This window comes from Medicago truncatula, chromosome 6, assembly GCF_003473485.1.
Source record: "Medicago truncatula cultivar Jemalong A17 chromosome 6, MtrunA17r5.0-ANR, whole genome shotgun sequence".
NCBI classification, from domain to species: Eukaryota; Viridiplantae; Streptophyta; class Magnoliopsida; order Fabales; family Fabaceae; genus Medicago; species Medicago truncatula.
The window spans coordinates 2,206,614-2,221,616 of record NC_053047.1 but is presented as its reverse complement, the minus strand read 5'-3'; the positions used below and the strand labels follow the sequence as shown (position 1 = coordinate 2,221,616).

General features: G+C 32.2%; 1 protein-coding gene across 1 annotated transcript; it reads right to left on the bottom strand.

Moving 5' to 3' along the window:
• Nucleotides 1-2,074: 2,074 nt before the first annotated feature.
• Nucleotides 2,075-5,249, bottom strand: LOC11424803 (cytochrome P450 82A1). The gene is made up of 2 exons (XM_003618303.3): nucleotides 4,089-5,249; nucleotides 2,075-2,982 (listed from the first exon to the last, which is right to left on the bottom strand). The coding sequence occupies exons 1-2, from the start codon at nucleotides 5,154-5,156 to the stop codon at nucleotides 2,353-2,355; spliced, it is 1,698 nt and encodes a 565-aa protein (XP_003618351.2). The 5' UTR covers nucleotides 5,157-5,249; the 3' UTR covers nucleotides 2,075-2,352.
• Between the last annotated feature and the right edge of the window lie 9,754 nt (nucleotides 5,250-15,003).

The window sequence follows — 15,003 nt, the reverse complement described above, 5'->3', positions numbered from 1 at the left end:
AAAAAAAATAAAAATAAAAAATACTTCATCCAAACATATCCTTGAGGACTTGTTTGAATATGTTTTTATTAAGTTTTAAACACTCGTATCAAAAACAAGAAAATAAAAATTAATTTTTATAGCAAATGTTTATTTATTTTAGTATCAAAAACAAGAAAATAAAAATATTCTTGTAAACAATTTTACAAAATAAAATTTCAGCTTTTAGTTTCTTTTAAAAAAAAAAACAGATTTTCAGATCTGCCTGATTTTTTTTTTTTTTTGAACGGCACCTATTTAATTTTTATTTGGAACCTTTTTATTGACCCCTCTTAGTTGAAATTTTTTTTAGGGTAAATATCTCTTTTCGTTCCTGTAATATTAGCGAATTCCGGTTTTAGTTCCTGTTAAAAAAAAATAAATAATAGATTTTGTCCCTGTAATTTCAGATTCTTCCACTTTTTATCCCTCCTTTCATCAAGTCAACAGAATCTGCATAAATTACGTCCCTGTATTTCAGATTCCTCCCACTTTTGGTCCTTGTAATTTTAGATTCCGCCACTTTTGGTCCCTCATTTTACGTGCCATGTATACATATTCTGCTTACGTGGTGGAATGAGGGACTAAAAGTGGAAGAATTGAAATTACAGGGACTAAAACCGGAATTCGCTAATATTACATAGACGAAAAAAAATATTTACCCTTTTTTTATTAAATGGAAAGTATCTCTTAGTTGGAACTTGGGAAGTGGCTGTGTGAAATTTTTTGTTGTTAATGTTTTTGTATTTCTTTGCCAATTTTAACGTGTTATTGTTTCTTGTGAGAAATATAGAACTATTTATATTTTTATGGTGACAAAGAAGTGAAACACTTATTTCTATGAGAAAATTTAATTTGCAATTACATCAAAATATCATGGATCTTCAAAAGAATTAGAGCCAAAGTAATACAACTATAACAACAAAATTATGTTCAGATGAATTAAAATGAGTACAAGAAAAGCTTATAAATGGACTACTATGGTGTAGCATGAGTACACAACTAGCAAGAGTATCACTAAATAACCAATTGTAACACGACATATAGAAAACAAAAAATTACACAATTGAAATTTGGTGATTCAGCCAAACCCACAAGGGTTGATTCGGCTACATATTCTCATAGTAGCCTTGCAAAAATGAAAGAATAGATGAATATTCCAAGACAAATTCTTAATTTCTCTATAAATCTTGAGAAAATCCACTTCTAACACCCTTACTTTGTGTTTCTCTCTCTAAAATACCATATCTATCTCTCTCTAGAAACCAACAAATATCTTAAACTTATAAAACTTGTCCAAAGAAATGAGAGAAAAAAATATTTAAAGGAGTCTCAAAAGTGCAATCTCGCTTTGGCGAGTTGCCTTGCTTTACCACGCTGCACCATAGGGTGCCTGCCACGTAATTCTCTTAACCTGCTTCAATTCGTTTTGGCGAAGTGAACTTGCTATAGCGAGTTTGACCTTCAAAATTCAGGACATTTTGGAGTTTTTTCGCTTCCTGCTCACTTTGGGTTTGCTGAGGCGAGTTTGTCTTTGCATTTTTGATGATTTCTTGGTCCTTGTTTGTATTTTCCTGCACAAATAGGTATAGTAAGGCACATAAAGCATAATTGACATAATTACATCAAATTGTAGTTTTTCCTTAGATAACTTGCAAAACAAGTCACTAAAGTGTCTAAAATAACACATGAAATATATCACTTTTGAACACTTATCGGCTGGGTGAGGCCACGTTGAAGATGCCCAAATTTGTTTTTATTGTGCCCAACGTTCGCCTCCCTTTGGCCGTTGGTGCGCGCTTAGATTGGTTTTGGTGGTGTCGACACGCAGGTTATTCATGATCATTTCTACCAATTTATTTATTGCATAGGTGGTCCGAAAGCGCGACGAAATAAAGAACTATATATTTCTGCCAATATATTTTAACGTGTTCTATTGTTTCTTGTGAGAAATAGAGAACTATATATTTTTATGGTGACAAAGAAGTGAAACACTTATTTCTATGAGAAAATTTAATTTGCAATTACATCAAAATATCATTGATCTTCAAAAGAATTGTAGCCAAAGTAACAAGTATTATTCAGATGAATTAAAATGAGTACACAACTAACAAACAAAATTATTGAGAACTACGGTTAGTTATCACTAAATAACCAATTGTAACACACGACATATAGAAAACAAAAAAATTACACAATTAACAAACACTATTGTTGAAATTTGGAGTCTAACTCATCATTACAAAACTAACTTATACGGTAAGGATTATCCCCACTTATAAACACATACTCATATCATATTTTGTCCGATGTGAGACTCTTCAACAACTAGAGTCACATGATTTCATAACATTTTGGAGACAAACAAGGTTTAACCAAAACCTCAAGTGGAGTAACTTTGGTGCTAGTAAATTCAAGGACTTCAGTCAAATCAATTGATTCTGGAGATAGATTCAAGATATCAAAAGAATGCAAGAAATTAGCTAGAATATAATGAAGCATATGCAAACCAAGGGACATTCCAGCACACCTCCTTCTTCCACTTCCAAATGGCAACAACTCAAAATTTTGACCCCCAAGATCAACATCTTTGTTAGTGGTAAGAAACCTTTCAGGTTTAAATTCTAATGGATCTGACCAAACCCTAGAGTCTCTATGAATCTTCCATAGATTTGGCATCAATCGAGTTCCCTTTTTGATATGGTATCCACCTATTGTGCAATCTTCTGTGAATTCGCGAGGTGACGAAAATGGAGCTGGTGGATAGAATCTTAGTGTCTCTTTAATTATAGCATCAAGATATACTAATTTATTAACATCTGACTCTCTTACACAATTTTCTTTTCCAATTTGTGTGTTAAGTTCTTCTTTTGCTTTTTTCAGTACATGAGGATTTTTCAATAGTAAAGACATTGCCCATGTAAGTGTTCCAGCGGTTGTGTCACTTCCTCCTATGATCAATTCCTACAAATAAAAGTTCAAATTACATAAGAATATCCCCAATTAATTAAACAACCTAATTTTTTAACAATAATTATACAAAAAGTAGCTTATCATATGGATTGGTTAGCAATAAAAGTGTCAAAAAAAAGTTATTTTAGGAGAAAAAATTATAAATTTAAACTAAATTAAAATATTCTATCCCTCACCCACCAATTTATATAAGCATCTTATGGAAAAAATTCTCCCTAAATATAAGAATTATTTTAAAATACATTTTTTCCTAAAAAAAAGAAATACATTTTAGCGGTTGATGACATAAATTTGTATTGGTGTTACAAAAAATTTAGAGAAAAAAAAAAATCTCATGAAAAAAGAAATACATATATCTAATAACATTGTTCATTGTATTGTATGATTTCTATATATGAAATTACTTAGTTATCACATCATTTTTTCTAAATATATGCAAACAATTATTATTGTTTATTTTTTATTTTTGAACAGATAAAAAAAATGGGTTGATGAGAATTAATACAATGCAGGTGTTGTTTAAATTGAAGTTTAAAATCTCCACCATCTAAATTTAATCTAATTACTGCAATTCATTCTCACCATTCTCACATACAAAACCCATTCTCATGTGATATATATATATATATATATATATATATATATATATATATATATATATATATATATATATATATATTTTCTCTCAAAAAAAAAATAACTCAAATATTTAGACATCCATACAAATATTAAACATTCATTCAACACTTTTATTATTTTATTTCTATATCTCCCTTCATACCACATTATTTACTCATCACCTTACTTTCTTTATTTCTATCTCTCTCACGATGTTAAATAGGTTACCGTGTACCCAAATAACTTTCTATACAGAAAAACCGACATAAATTTATAAAAAGGAAAATGTTAACGAGTGCTTCCACAACACATTTAACAACCATAAATAGTAAATTTTTATGAAAATTTGTGTAATCAATAAAATTTATAACATTTAATTTTTTTAAAAATATTTTTTAAATTTGAGAATCAGGGTGCCGAGACACTCGTTAACAAGACCTTGTAAAAAATGGCCGAGGGAGTGAGTATTAAATACGTACCATAGTTGTTGCTTTGATTACGGTATCTGCATCAAACATCTCAATTGGTTTGTCATTAAGCACTAAAAGCATAGCATCCATAAAGTCTCTTTCCCCCACAACCTTATCATCACTACCTACACCCTTCTTTTCACGATGCTCTTCTAACCACTTACTCAACATTATATCAAATTTCTTTGCACATTTTTTCATTTCCTTCTCATGACCTCCTAAATCCAACCACCTTAAAAATGGCACAGCATCTCCCACAGTAAATGTCCCAATCAAACGCATAAAATCCCTTATATTTTCCAAAATTTCTGCTGCTTCTTCCTTATTTCTCTCTTCCACTTCACCAAAACATCTCTTCCCAACAACCATTCTTAGTACCATATTTAATGTCAATTGTTGAAACCATTTATTCAACTCGACCGACACATAGTCGTTAGTACTAGACTTAGTGTCATTGAGTGGTTCAGATTGCCCTGACGCTTGACTTTGATGGGACCAAGTATTAACGAGTTCTTTAATCGAAGATTGAACTTCTGAAACACGAATGTGGCTCAGAAGTTCAACGCGGTGCTTAGAGAGAATCTCCATGGTAACAATTTTCCTTAACTGACGCCAATATGCTCCGTACGGTGCCCAACCAATGAAAGCTTGATTATACGACATGATTTCAGCTGCAACAGGTTTAGGGCGTGATGAAACAACTATGTCATTTTTGGTGAAACATTCTTTGGCTAATTCCCAATTGTTTAGTACCAAAGCATGTGTAGCACCTAGCTTGATTGTGAATATGGGTCCATATCTGTCAGCTAAGGAAGCTAGGGTTTTGTGGGGTGTTTGTGTATTTCTCATTAGTGGAAGATGGCCTAGTATTGGCCATGACCCTGGAATTGTAGGAGGGTTTTTGGTATGAGAAACTTTGGATAAACGAAATAGAAAGAAAAATAGGGAAATTAGAGAAATTAGTGCTATGGTAGTGATGTTAAGGTAGTTTAGGACTAACTCCATTTTTTGGTTGATTATTGTGGTGCTGAAAGGACCAATACCATACTTGCTTTTATAAGGATTTGTGTGAGTCATGCATTATTTGCCATTTTTGTTGAAAGAAGAGTCAAACGGTGGCTTACTGTAGGAAGAAGAGCCAAAACATGTCAGAGTATTATTGGATTCTTTCTCCTTCAATAATAGGCAATGAAGTTACTTGATGTGCAAGGATAATATACTTAACAAATATTTGAAAGATACTCTTTAAACATTTTAAATTAAGGAATTATTCTTTATAAAAATTTACCATTTTAAATCTTTAAAGAAGGTCTCACGAATGCATATTAGCATTTTCCATAAACTATTTTTATATAGATTATGTTTTTCTTTGATGTTTTTTGTGAATTTGCGGTCTTAGTATATGGTGTTGTTTTGTACGTCGTCTTAACTAGCGTTATTTAAATCTATCTTATGCATTTGATTAAGATTGAGATATCAACTTTAATTATCGATATATTTAAGGTTGTTAACGTTGTATACTGTAACCTTATTTTTTGGCATTTTGTGATTTTATGTTATTAATAATGAATATTTTAAATTTGATCGCAAATCATATTTTTTCATTTGTAATAATATTAATTTGTATTTCTTTATAATGTACTTGTTAATTTAAATAAAGAAATATTATTTCTAATCTGCACTACGATTTTTTCTTCAAACGTGGCTGCTCACTTTTGCACATGGAGCATATTATAAAAGTCTAGATATTAAAACTTGATGTGCAAGGATAAGATTCCACCGCCAAGACAAAAAAAATTTATAGCCGCCAGGGTTTGATATTTTTTTTTTCCTTCACAAGTTTGATGTGATTTCCACAACTGGACCACACATATTTTTTAAAGTAGGGAAATGTCAAATTTAATTTAAGTTACATCGATATGCAAAATTTTAATTTTACCATGAGACGTTGCCAAGCTCGACTTACCAATGTTGATATGTTTGTCTCTTGTTGGCATAAATCTTTCCGTCATGTATTTATATATTATCCTTGCTCATCAAGTAATTATGGCATACACTTGTCGCAAAGAAGATAAGTGCGTTAAGATGTTACGGTAACATGTTAAAGTATTCATTAAAAGTTATCAATTTTAATAAAGCCAATTTCATAGATAAGTGTGTTGAGATGTTATACGGTAACATGTAAAAGTATTCATTAAAAGTTTGGTGATAAGCTTGTTACACACCACTTGAAATTCTCTTTTTGTTCCCCTCAAAACTTGTTAATGCTATTGTTTTTTATATCTTTTTTAATTCTTAGATAAAGAATGAGTATTTTAGAATGTAAAGAAAGTGGTCTTTATTATATTTTTACGATCAAAAGTTCATCGTGAGTTAACTTACGTTTCGATCTTTCCTGTTTTAATGCCAAAACCAGTTGCTAACACTTTAATCACACACTTATTTCCCTCTTCACCTCCAAAACACCCAAAAATAGAGTTTTTGGTGAAAAAGTTTGGGATCAAATCATTAGAAAATGTCAAGCGAATTTCTACGCTAATCAAATGTCAAAAATCAGGTAATGCATCGTCTAACACCTTTACATTTTGCTGGTTTTGATGTGTGGTTCGTCAGCTTGGAGCCCTATACGTAGTGTGAGTTAATTCCCGCTGATGTGTCAATCTATGTGGAAGCGTGTAGGTTCCCAATTTCTCGATAGCCAACGATCACAAACTAAGTCATCATTTCCAAAAAGGAAAAGTGCATGTATTGGCAATTCGTTGAACCCTCTGGTTTCAATGCCTACTATACACCTGGATCTGGATTTACCATACATTATACATATTCCAAAGATCATGATACCGTACATTGAAAATATTGTGATTGTTAAAGGGGGTGATAACTGTGGATACTGGGTTATAGCTAGACACATGGGTATGGATGAGCAAAATCATGCATTGGTTCGTAGTGTACTTGTTCATGAGTTGAAAACTATTAAGATTGACTATTATTCGATATTTGGTTCGGAGGAGCGTTTCGAATATATCATAAATGGCTTACACCCTCCCATAAATAGTGGTGAAATTGCATACTTATATAAGTAGTTGACATTATCAGGCATGGGTCACATTGTTGCAACTTGTTACAATAGAGTTGTTCAGACGATAAATTTCAAAAGAGGTATATGTGAGACTTTTTTCCCAATCTGAGGTGCTCCACCACTTAACTACAGCTGTCAAAACGGGCGGCCCGGTCTGTTTAGGGCCGGGTCTAACGGGCTTCGGGCTTTATCAAGCCGAGCCAAAAAGCTTGGTTGAAAAACGGGTTTGAAATATATTACACAAGCCGTGGGCTAAATGGGTCGGCCCGTATTAAAAGTGTTATAAAATACTCCTATAATATTTTTAATATGTTTAAATAATGTCTACCACAGAAATAAATTGTAAACGTTTCGTACAAACGTCGTAAACTAAAACGACGAGGAAAATGATTTTAAATAAATTAGATATGTTGTGGTTTAAATATTTATATATTCGATCTTTAAAACTATAAATAAGGAAACGAGTAAATATAATTTAATATTACATTTATATTTGTGTTAATTCATTGAATTTTCACTTTTGTTTTACTTTGATAATCAACTAAGTAAAAGAATTATTAAAAAAATATATATAATTTATAGGATTTTTTTGTTATACGGGCTACCCGCTGTAACACCCCGTTTTCCCAACATAAAAATTTCGCATAAATAATCAGAGTTTTTCAACATAAACGAAATGTCACATTCTTTTCTTAAAATCATAAACTGAATAAATAACTATTTATCCTTTAAAATTCAAATACAAGATCTTTAATACTTCGCAGTGGAATTTATTTCAATAACTAAAACAGTCTTTGGCACGAAGGCCTCTTCATAAATGTCGCATAAAAATCCAATCTAAAAACATAGTCATAAATCTTCAAAAACAATACGTAAGGAATAGAAAAGCAATAACAAAGTTCCCATCCCGTTACGTATCAGAGCATCTAAGACACACGAGAAGGAAAGCTCACACGACATCAACTATTCTTGGTTACCTGTTAGTTACCCATGGTGGGCAAACAGAAGGGGTGAGATTTCACAAACAATAATATTAAGCTTATAATTCATCAATTACATTTAACAACATAAGCATCATCAATCATATTTAACAACTCATAGACAACATCATGTAATCATCATAATATTCATCATAGATAATAATATATCATAATTCACTTCTTTAATAGTTCATATAAAGAATCACAGCTTTAAACAATTTCATGATTTAACAACTTAACAACTCGACAACTTGATAACTTGACAACTTGACAACTTAACCTCTTGACTATGCAACTTAATCTTCTAATCATGCATGTGGTACCAATCTTTGAGCGTAAATAGGCTCCCAGGGCATCAAGCCCTCAACTTTATTTGAGCGTAAAAAGGCTCTCAGGGCATCAAGACCTCAACTTAATTGAGAAAAGGCTCCAGGGCATCAAGCCCCCAACAATGAAATGCTAATGCATGGACTCGACCTCTTAACATCTTAAATCGACAACCTCTTATATAATCCAATAATTTGGAACTTCATCATCTTAATCAACTTAGACCGACTCATGCAGCTTAGTTAAATAACAACAGCAACACAACAGTATACAAAAACAACATGACATAATAATATCAAATGCAAGTCAACAACGTCTCAATTATTCACATATAATTCAAGTAATGCATATACAATTATATCACAGTATAACAACATCAAATAATAATCAACATCTTAAAACATCATATATACATATAACACTTCATCAGTCATGGACAATATCGTATTCACAACATATACATTCATATACTAATTCATCAATCATATTCAATTATTCACTGTGACCTACGTGCAGTAATTTGACTATAACTCTAGTTCTATAAATCCTTTTGAAGTCAAACCAACGGCATTAGAAAGCTAACATTTATATCTACAACTTTCGTGTTTACACCTAAGACCAATTCTGTACCAATCAATACCAGTTTTCATTTCAAATTCGGACAAAGTTGTGCTGAAATTCATAAAAATTCACTGTGACCTACGTGCAGTAATTTGACCTTAACTCATAAACCAAAATTCATTTTCAAGTCAAACCGATGCCACTGAAAAGCTAACACAATTATCTACAACTTTCATGTTTACACCAAAGGCTAATTCAAAACAGAAACGTGTGAAAAAGACGCAAGAACATGAAACAGGACATGCTGTCAGAGAGCAACTCGGGAAAAAACACACTTTTCACCCCAAAATTCCAATTTTAACTTCCCTATGCCCAAATTTGATCCCAAAAGTTTGTCTAAACATTTATATACATCAAAAGAGACTCAAAACCATATAAAACTTGACCCAAAACATTATTTTAGAAAATCATCAAATAATCACTTTTAACCCTAATTCCCAAATTCTCAAAAACTAAACCCTACAACATGTTAAATTCAATTTTCAGAATCAATGACTTAAGATTATTGAATGTTAGTCCCACCTTTACCTTATAGATGAAAATCGCAGCACTCCTAGGTCTTCTCCCTCCTCTCGGCCTTTTCTTCCTTTTCTCCAAAATTGATCGTACGTTATGTTTTTTCTAAACTAGGTTTCTCCTATTTATAACCCTTTTTTCTATTTTATCTTATTTCTCTTTCTCCCCCAAAACTCTCTAAAATCTCATAACAAACTCTCAACTCAATCTTATTTCTATTTTCAAATCTTAATCTATTAAATAACAACATAAGCCACTTAATAAATCACATAATCAAATAAATATATTTTAAACTCTTCTTAATAAATTTTAGACTCAATTAAATAATTAAATAAATCAAATAATTCAAAGAGTGCGTTACACCCACGACCCGTTCAGGCTAGCCCTAACGGGTACCGAGCTTTTTAGGGCCGGGCTAAAAAGCCCTATAATTAATCGGGCTAAACGGGTCAGTCCGTACAGCCCAGCCTATTTTGACAGCTCTACACTTAACCCACATGCCCACATCATGTGGTTTGACTTAATTCCAAACCACTTTATACATGTTTATAAGAAAGAATGTTGTCCAATACCACTGCTTGTACGGAATGGAAGAATCACAAGATTGGTGATGCTGAGAATTTGCATTTATGGATAGAAAATCTTTGTTCAAAGACCACACATATCTAAGATCGAGAAACTGCCCAAAAAATCAACAAATCATCTTAATCAAATTTATTGTTACACTCCCGCTTTCGAAAAACCAAGAGGAGAATTTGAAGTAATTGTAGAAGATGAAGATGATTCCCTATCACTAGCTAGTTAAATAAGATATGACATTTTTTTGTCGATGTTAATCTTTTTTTTTTATCGATATTACACCTACATATTTTTTGTGGTTGATTATGAAACGTCAATTTTTGTGGCCAATATGTAACTAACATTATATAGATTATATAAATATATGACTTTTTTTGTGATAGACGGAGCATCAACAATTTAATTCGTTATTATTATTGCTTGCATTTTATAAAAATATGTCTCCAATTATTCAACTATTTATTTTATCTTTCATTTGATTTTATTATCATACTTGTTATTCCTTAAACTTTTGTGAAGTGAAACATATCTGAAGATGCACAAGTTGAAGTTGAAGATCATGTCTGGTACTCCACCTTCAAGAGAACGATTAAGGTTTTTTTAACCCCCGATAACAAATTGGATGAGTTGAAGATACAACTAAAGAGATACTTTGTCCATCTTGGTGAAAATCAAAGATCATCTCATGTATTTGTACATTGGCCATGCGTAAATCTGGGGACGGATAAAGATGAAGATTGTAATACCCCGTTTTCCCAACAACATAAATATAAAAGTAAATCAGAGTTTAACACCTAACGGGCATGCTACACTGCTTTTCAAAAATCCATAAATAGAATAAAGTACTATTTATTAAAATCAACTTTGATAAAATATCAGTTCATTGTAGCGGAAAGTATTTTTCAACATTAAACAACTTCCAATAAAACCTTGGCACACGGCCTCAACAAAATATCTGTAAAGATTAAATTCAACATCAACAGTTTCATAATGATACATAAGGAATGAAAACACGACAACAATTTCCCATCTCGTTACGTATCAGAGCCCTAAGACACTTGAGCCACCACTTCTAATAAGCTTCAATACCTGCAAGTTACCCATACGAAGGGCAACAATTCCAAGCAGAAGGGGTGAGATTCACAAACAATAATAGTAGATATATAAATCATCAACTTATTAAATAACATAATTAGCAGCATATATTCAACAATAATATTCATACTTCTTCATCTTTAGAAACACTTACTAAATCAACCAACGACGACAACAACAACTCAATCAACGACCACAACAATAACTCACTCAACGACAACAACAATTACAACAACTCCATCTACAACAACGACAACAATACAATCAACGACAACGACGACAAATTCTCCATCAACAACAACGACAACAACAACATCGAGGTAACACCATTTCCATCGTGTTGAATGACTAAGCATTCCGGGGCATAAGCCCCCAACAATTTGAATGACAAAGCATTCCAGGGCATGAACCCTCAATAGTTGAATGACAAGGCATTCCAGGGCTTGAGCCCTCAACAGTTTGAATGACAAAGCATTCCAGGGCATAAGCCTTCAACGGTTTCCTAATCATGAAAGGACTCAACTTGTGTATATCAACATACAACTCAACTACGACAACGACAATATAGGTAACAACAACGATAACGACTGTGCATAATAACTTATGACTTACTCCCCAACTTGGTCAACACCAACAACCTATGACTCCGTTACTTAGAACGTCAACTTGCAACCTTACAACCTGAATCAACATCTTGTATAATCCCATGGAATGCATTTATGCATAAACCAACAATCAGCATCAAATCATATTCAATCAACAGCAACACCAACAGTATATAAACAATGTGATATAACAATATCTTATGCAATTCAACAATGTTTAACATTTCCATATAAATCCAAGTAATGCGTAATTGATTATATCATATTAAAAATAACTTCCATTCATCATAATCAGCTTCACCCATCATCAATTAATATCCTATACAACTTTCATTGATATCCCAAGGTTCAACTCACAACCACCTGGGCGACATAGCCACAAGAAACCTAAACAAGGCAGTCTACCAAGCACTAACTCGCGAGGCGAGAGCCTCTACTCGCCACGGCGAGTTAGGGTAAAACACTCTAGAATCCATTTTCAAAACCAAAACCAAATAAAACTCAAGGAAACCAATCACTACAATTTTCAGTAATCATATAATCTCTATTCTATCTTAATCCCATTCCATTTCTTTGAAGATCCCATTTTCCGGAAAAGTCAACGTTCTTGAGCAATTTTCAAAGTTAAGTTTTGATTTCACAAACCAAGTCCAAATTTCATTCAAGGAGATGTTCCAGTAGGATTAAGTATGAGACTAATGATTATACAAGTTAAAAGAAGTGTCTTAAGAAGTTCAGATTGACCCTAGGAAGCTCAGAACAAAATTCCAAAAGTGCTGGAAAAAGAACTACTCGCTTAAGCGTCTACCTGCACGCTTAAGCGTCCAAATTCCAGTAGCTACTGTGACTGCACGCTTACCAGCTCGCTTACAGCGCATGCATTCATCAGACAGCAACTAGCGTCGCTTGCAGCGTCGCTTAAGCGACCATTCAAAATTCTGCAGAACAAAAGTTACGGTTTTCACCCATTTTTCACCCAAAACTCCCAATTTTGATCTCCAAATGCCCAAACATGTTTCCAAAGAATGTTTATAGGTTCAATATACAATTAGGCATCTAAAGGAACATAAAACATGCATCAACAACAACAATTCAGCTCATTCCAACAATCTTGCATAATCTCTCAAATTCTCTCTAACAACTCCCAACCTTTCCCAATTCTGATTACAACAATGTTACTAAATCCTGAAAATGATCTAAACATGATTCTAAGCATAATTAACATGTCTCCTACACTTTTCAACTCAAAATCAGTATTAGAACCCTAATTCCCCAATTCCTATTTCAAGAACAATTCATGTTAAATCAATTTTCAGAAGTTATATATTACAATCATTGAGAGTTAGTCTCACCCTTACCTGAATTCAATTGCACAAACAAAGCTACAGCAAAATCGATCCCCTCTTGCTCTTGTTCTCCCCTTGGCTTGGTTTTCTCTCCCAAAACTTGTTTCACGTAAAACTGCTTCTGACCTTTTCTTTTCCTAACTCCCAAAACTATAATTCCCCCTTTATTTCATTAAACTCCCTTAATTTTTATTAAATCCTAATTAACTCCCACACTCCAAAATAATTCTATTTCTCCACTTATTCTATTAAATAATGAAAATAACCATTTAATAAAATACACCACACCACAAAATCAACATAAATCATTTAAAATCATATAAAAGACTAAAAATCAACTAAAAATAATTAAATAAAATTGGGGCGTTACAAAGACATTTCGAAAACATTTATTTTCCAAAAGTTATTCATGATGATAACGATATAGATTACATGTTCAAGTTGATGGTTGAAAATACTATGTTACATCTTTGTGTCCACTCGATTGAAGTTTATATATGTATTGACGTGTAATAGTATAATATATTCAAAAAAATCGATAATGTTGCACTTTTAATGAAATTCAATCTTTTGTGAATTGTGTATGTAATGAAGAATTTGTGTAATTTGAATCAATTATGAAGGATTATGTTATGATAAGTATTATGAGTGACTTATGTTGTTGAATTGATGTAATTTAGATCAATTATGAGTGTTTATATATTACAGATCATTAATGACTTGGTTTGAAACATTTAATATTGTTTTGTCTGCATATCAGAACTCAGCGTGAGTTAACTCATGCTGGGTATCAACGTAAGTTAACTCACACTAGGTCTAAAGAGCGTGAGTTAACTCACGTTGAAGTTATTTTAAAAAAATTGAGGTGGAAATGAGCAAAAATCAAAGAGAGAATAACAATTTTCCTAGAAGAACCCTCACAAATTTTAGTCAAAGTGTTAAACAATAACCCAAATTGTTGTGAAGGCCCATGATAATAGCCTTCCAAAGAGGGGGAAGCTTTGACTTTCAAGAAGAATGTTCTTAAGTTCTTTCAAAAAAAAGAAAAAAGAATGTTGTTCACACTTCACTTAATGCTATGAAACATTGATAATTTATCAATATAACTTCATCGACAGTTGATTATCGATGAATTTTAACCGACAGTAGTTAACTGCTGATGGACATTTACGTCTTTTTCTAATGTGTTTCAACCTTGTTTGAAGTGTGAACAGCAATTTTCGACTTCCAAGTGTACAAAACTCGATTAAATTGAAGATCCTGTTTGGTCAGAATATTCAACTAACCGAAGCTAACTATGCATTGCATCACATATACAGGTAAAGTCAAATTTAAGACATAATTGTTTTGGTTGCTGTAAATTAAATTTAAATTTAAATATGTGTCGTGTATCCATTTTCTAATTATCAATGTAGTTAATGTGCTGAGGTTGATTCCATTAGCTTGTAAATGGAGGAAAAGGAGACTAATATTCATCATTAGTTGGGCTTGCACCATAGTGATAACCTGTTCTTGGTGCTTACACCAATAACTATATTTTATTTTAATTTTTTGATGGAAATTAAAGCCCCAATAACTATATGTGTATATTCCCTCAACAAAAAAAAAAACTGTGTTTTGTAAAAAAAAAAAAAAAAACTATATGTGTAAATGCCCTAATTCACTAATTTTTTGAGTTGGGCTCATAAGAACTTTTAGCAATTTGAAGCAATGGGTGCAAATCAACAATGTTACAATATGAAATTATAAATAAAACAATATTATCAATGACCAACA